At 55.6% G+C, this 5429-nt stretch overlaps 1 protein-coding gene across 1 annotated transcript in view; it reads left to right on the top strand.

Moving 5' to 3' along the window:
• The window catches only part of LOC147689451 (brain-specific homeobox/POU domain protein 3), a 6143-nt gene extending 1204 nt beyond the window's left edge, over positions 1-4939 (top strand). Inside the window, exon 2 of the mRNA XM_086940109.1 lies at positions 2648-4939. Within this exon, the coding sequence (XP_086796235.1) occupies positions 2648-3556 (909 nt within the window). The 3' untranslated portion in view covers positions 3557-4939. The remainder of the gene's footprint in view (positions 1-2647) is intronic.
• Positions 4940-5429: the final 490 nt, after the last annotated feature.

Here is a 5429-nt window from a genome sequence, read left to right as displayed (position 1 = left end):
TACTTTTTTCCTACACGTCATATCAGGAGTATATTTCATGCTGGGAGCCTCAAGTGCAGAGTAAGTCCCCACCTCTTTTGAAAGGTAGGGCCCCCTTCTCAGGACAGGGCTACCCCACAGGGCAGGTGTTGTCCAGAAGGCGGGTGTGATCCACAGGCTGGGTGCCCTCTCTAGGGCAGGAGGGGACCCTCTGGCGCTGGGTGTCCTCTCTAGGGTGGGTGGGTGGTTGACCTTCTCAGGACGGGTGTACTCCACAGGGTCGGTGCCCCCTCCAGGGTTGGATTGCTCCACTGGGTCGTTCCCCTCCATGGTGGGTGCTCTCTCCAGGTGGGTGGTTGACCTCCCTCAGGGTGGGTGTACTTCACAGGGTCGGTGCCCCCTCCAGGGTGGGGGGGGGGGGCTTCTTTAGGGTGGGTGTCAATTCTCCACGGGATCGGTGCCCCCTCCATGATCCATACCCTCCGCAGGTTCTGTGCCCTCGGAGGGCACGGCCTCTCGGTGCCCAAGGCTTGCTTCCTCCGTCACAGCACTTCTCGGGAGATGGACGAGGTTTGGGGCGGGGGGCTCCCCCTTCCGAATCTCCTCAACCCCCAATCCCGACTCCCCTCCCCCATCAGGCACTGGAATGTAATGTATGAAGGCGCGCGCCATGCGCAGGGACGCACGAGACGGACGTCAGAGAAGAGTTTTATGTCGCATCACCCTGCAAATCATAGCGCCAACCCCTGCCCCCCCCCCCCCCCCCCCCCCCACACTTCCACTCTCACTGACCCTAAGCCCTAGATCGGGTCACAATACATTCTTGAACTTCAACAGCATATGTTGGCTCTTAAGTCTTTCATTACATTGTATATGTGTGTGTATTTCTGAGTATGTGATGCGCGAGGGCATTCCGTGTGTCGTGTGGGTGTTACTTTTTATTGTCAATGTGTGAAAGGCGTGTGTATATGATGTACGTGTGACGCTGTGTGCAGTTGTAATTCGTTCTGTCGATGTATTTGGGGTTTGAAACTTTGAATGTTGTGCATGTTTTGTTTATTGCGCGTGAGACTTGCAAACATGATGTTTGTCTCTGTTGGTTTGTGTATTCGTTTATTGTGGGGTTTTGTCTGTGGCTTCCTAGTGCTGTATGTGTGTTTCTTTTGTGTATGAGACTTGTCTGTATGATTTTTTTGTGGGTCTGTTGGTTTGCGTATTTGTTTTGTGTTGCTTCATATATTTGGTTTTAGGTAGCTATGTATGTACTTTTCTTGAGGTGTGTCTGCGTGTGAGGTTTTTTCTTGAGGTCCGTATTTACCGTGGGGATTAATTCTGTTGGTATTTCCCTGACACTGGGCATTTTATTCGCCCCGGGTGTGTTTTGGAAGGAGGAACATACCTCTCCATAAAGGTGCCACCCTCGCCCCCAAAAGCCGCGCGGGAGGGCCTGGTGGGCCTGGCACGCCCCGCCTCGATGTAGAAACACGGGTCCTGCTGGCATGGAATGTTATCTGCCTTTTTATACATTAATGCCCGCTGCTGGGGGCCGTGTGGATCCAAACGACAGATGCGTTAATACCCAAGCCCGAGGGCAGCTGTAGCGCATGGCGTGTCCAGCTGTGTTTATTAATGCCAGGTGTTGAGGGCAGTCAGTGGTGGGTCTTGCTGTAAACTCTGTTAATGACTGTTGAATGCAGGGTATGGGGGGGGGGGGGAGGTTGGCTGTTAGATCTGCTAATGCCCGGTGCTAAGTGCAGCGGCGAGGCCTGCAATGTCACGTTGTTGTAAGGTACATTAACGTCCAATGCCGAGGAAAGGGGGGCCGCCTGCGTGTCTAATTCTGAAGATTCTTAATGCCTGGCTCTAGGGGCAGTCGTAACACCAGTTGTGTTCCACTGGAACTAGATTCATGCCGGATTGTGAGGGCACTAGTGGCAGATGAAGTGTATTAGTGACTAGTGCCGAGTGCAGTATCAGGTAGTGTGTGACTTGTGAAGTGTATTAATGCCAGTGCGGAGTGCTGTATCAGTGAGTATGTGGATTGTTGTTGTGAGATGCATTAATGCCCAGCGCTCAGTTCAGTATCAGGTGGTGTGTGACTTGTGAAGTGCATTAATGCCCAGCGCTCAGTTCAGTATCAGGAAGTGTGTGGCTTGTTGTGAGGTTCATTAACGCCCAGTGCCGAGTGCAGTATCAGGAAGTGTGTGGCTTGTTGTGAGATGCATTAATGCCCAGCGCTCAGTTCAGTATCAGGTGGTGTGTTCCTTGTTGTGAGATGCATTAATGCCCAGCGCTCAGTTCAGTATCAGGTGGTGTGTTGCTTGTTGTGAGGTTCATTAACGCCCAGTGCCGAGTGCAGTATCAGGAAGTGTGTGGCTTGTTGTGAGGTGCATTAATGCCCAGCGCTCAGTTCAGTATCAGGTGGGGTGTTGCTTGTTGTGAGGTTCATTACCGCCCAGTGCCGAGTGCAGTATCAGGAAGTGTGTGGCTTGTTGTGAGGTGCATTAATGCCCAGCGCTCAGTTCAGTATCAGGAAGTGTGTGGCTTGTTGTGAGGTGCATTACCGCCCAGTGTGTTAATGCCCGGGGCCGCCTGCGGGCCGTTATCCTGTACACTCTGTCTTCTTGCCACCTGGCCAGCACACTCACAAGATGCCCTTCTCTTCCAGCTCCAGGGTAACATCTTCGCCGGCTTCGACGAGACTCTGCTGCGGGGGGCAGAGGCGCTGGCCGCCGTGGACATCGTGGCCCAGAAGAGCCACCCCTTCAAGCCGGACGCCACCTACCACAACTTGAGCAGCGTCTCGTGCCCCCCCACCTCGTCCTCCGCCGTGCACCTGCACCACCCCTCGGTGCTGAGCTCGCACCACCCGCACCACCCGCACCACCACCACCAGCCCTCGCAGGGCCTGGACGGGGACCTGCTTGACCACCTCAGCTCCGGCCTGTCCCTGGGCGGCATGCCCGACGGGGGCTGCACCCCCTCGCACCCGCACGCGCACATGTCGGCCATGAACCACATGGCGCACCACCAGCAGAGCATGGGCATGGCGCACCAGCACGGCCTGGCCCCCCACCAGGCCATGAGCTGCCCGGAGACGGAGACCGACCCCCGGGAGCTGGAGTCCTTCGCCGAGCGCTTCAAGCAGCGGCGCATCAAGCTGGGGGTGACCCAGGCCGACGTGGGCTCGGCGCTGGCCAACCTGAAGATCCCAGGGGTGGGCTGCCTGAGCCAGAGCACCATCTGCCGCTTCGAGTCGCTCACCCTCTCCCACAACAACATGGTGGCCCTCAAGCCCATCCTCGAGACCTGGCTGGAGGAGGCCGAGCGCGCGCAGCGCGACCGGATGGCCAAGCCCGAGGTCTTCTCGGGGGGCGACAAAAAGCGCAAGCGCACCTCCATCGCCGCCCCCGAGAAGCGCTCCCTCGAGGCCTACTTCGCCGTGCAGCCCCGGCCCTCCTCCGAGAAGATCGCGGCCATCGCCGAGAAGCTCGACCTGAAGAAGAACGTGGTCCGGGTCTGGTTCTGCAACCAGCGGCAGAAGCAGAAGCGCATGAAGTTCTCGGCCACCTACTGAGGGCCACCGGGGGCCCCGGGGGCCCAGCGAGAGACCCAAGGACACTAGGGAGACCTGGGGCCCCAGAGACTGGACAAGGGACTCCAGGGACCCGTGCGTAAAGAGAGCCAAGGGGCGCCAGGAAACCAGAGGCGGCCAAAGAGAGGCCAGGCACCAGGGGACCAACCCTGGTCCGCTGCTCCACACGCCCATCAACAACTGGAGCGTCGTCGTGCTTCCTCTTAGGACGTCAATGAGCTACAGAACGGGGTACAGCCCCCTTCACTCCCACTCTCTCGCCCCCTTCACTTCTGAGGGTCTGGACAGTTCGAAACCTCATCCAAGGACAGCCAGGTTTGGGGAGCACTCCTCTTGACCCCGAACCTCAGAGCTGGGGTCCCCCCTTCATGAAAGGACACAGAGGGTGACCCCCCTCTTTATGACACCTCTTCCGATGAACACAAGCACAGAAGAGGGGGTCGGTGGGCCTCTGTCGCTTCACCTCCCCCTCGACCCAGGAGGCGTCCGTGAATGACTCTTACTACAATGGCCCCGATACACTGCAGTCTTGGGGCGTCGGGGCTCCAGCGGGGCAGAGACCAGGGCCCCAGGCCCGAAAATGACCCCCCAACAGAGACTTAAACTTGAAAAGAGACTCGCCCGCTCTCCCTTGGAATATCCTTTTATATTTATAATTGTACATAAGTGACTCGTGAGGACATTTGCACCGATGTTTTTGAAAGTGTTTTAATTTATTTGACTGCTGATGTCCAGTCTTGTACAGCACAAGCAAGTCTGTCCCGTGCTATGTGGACCCCCTGCGCCCCCCCTCCCCCCGCATGGATCACTCAGCCCCTCCCCATCTGCAATAAACATTCCTTTTCTACCTCATCGGTCTTTCAAGCACGCGCCACGGAGCTCGTGCTAAGGGGACTTGTTTTTTTGCCCCGTCTGTAAAGTTTTTTGACTCAATGAAAGCCCCCCCCCCCCTCCCCCACTGTGAGATGCTCTGACAATCAACCACGAACCCCCCGATTTATGCTGGTTGCACCCCAGAAGATCACCCCTCAGCGGCGACCTGCACGCCCGCCCTTCTTTTCTTTTATGCCACACCCTCCTGTGCCCCCCCCCCACACACACACACTCACACTTTAGAAACGTCACACACCAGGAGTCTTTTCTTTATTTATTTTGTTTCAAAACGATGGGTCGAATAAATAATATTTAACGTAAAGACACAAACAATTGACAAATGTGTAACTATTTAACTGCACTTTCCAGGGCACTGGGCACGTGTGTGTGCCCCGGTGCCCGACGGGCACGGCGCCCCTGTTCTATGTTTTTTTTTCTAAATAATTATTTATGTTATCTTGTGTGCGCGCTGGATACGATTTGGTGTCTGTTTACGCTGCAGAATTTCAAATAAACCATGCACGCTTCACCTCAGCGCCTCTCTGATTACTGGGGGCTTCACGGGGCTTCGGCCGAGTGGGGGCTGGAAACGGGCTCCGCGGACGGGGCCGCGGACAGAACCACGGACAGAACCACGGACGGGGCCGCGGACCGGAGAGGAGCCCGCGCTGACCCTGGCCAAGAAACCTCTTCTCTTCTGACAACACACTAGGATGGAGAGTGCAAAAGTCTCAAAGAGAGCTGTGAAATAAAAATAATTCATGTCTCATTCGCCGAATTTTTATTCCCTACAGTATTAATTATAGGAATTACCGTCTTTTCCATGAAATGCATGAAACAGTAGTTGGTTGTTTAGTTCCGCTCTTTGCCAATCGTTTTTTTATTCACGTGCGGATTTGTGGTCATTCATTATTGCTCACCCGCTTTTATCCACGTAGTGCTATTCAGGCGCGCTACCCTAATATCTATTGTGTGCACACCC

The sequence above is a fragment of the Lissotriton vulgaris genome, chromosome 10 (genome assembly GCF_964263255.1).
Source record: "Lissotriton vulgaris chromosome 10, aLisVul1.2, whole genome shotgun sequence".
Taxonomy (NCBI): Eukaryota; Metazoa; Chordata; class Amphibia; order Caudata; family Salamandridae; genus Lissotriton; species Lissotriton vulgaris.
This window is presented reverse-complemented; position numbering and strand designations above follow the sequence as displayed.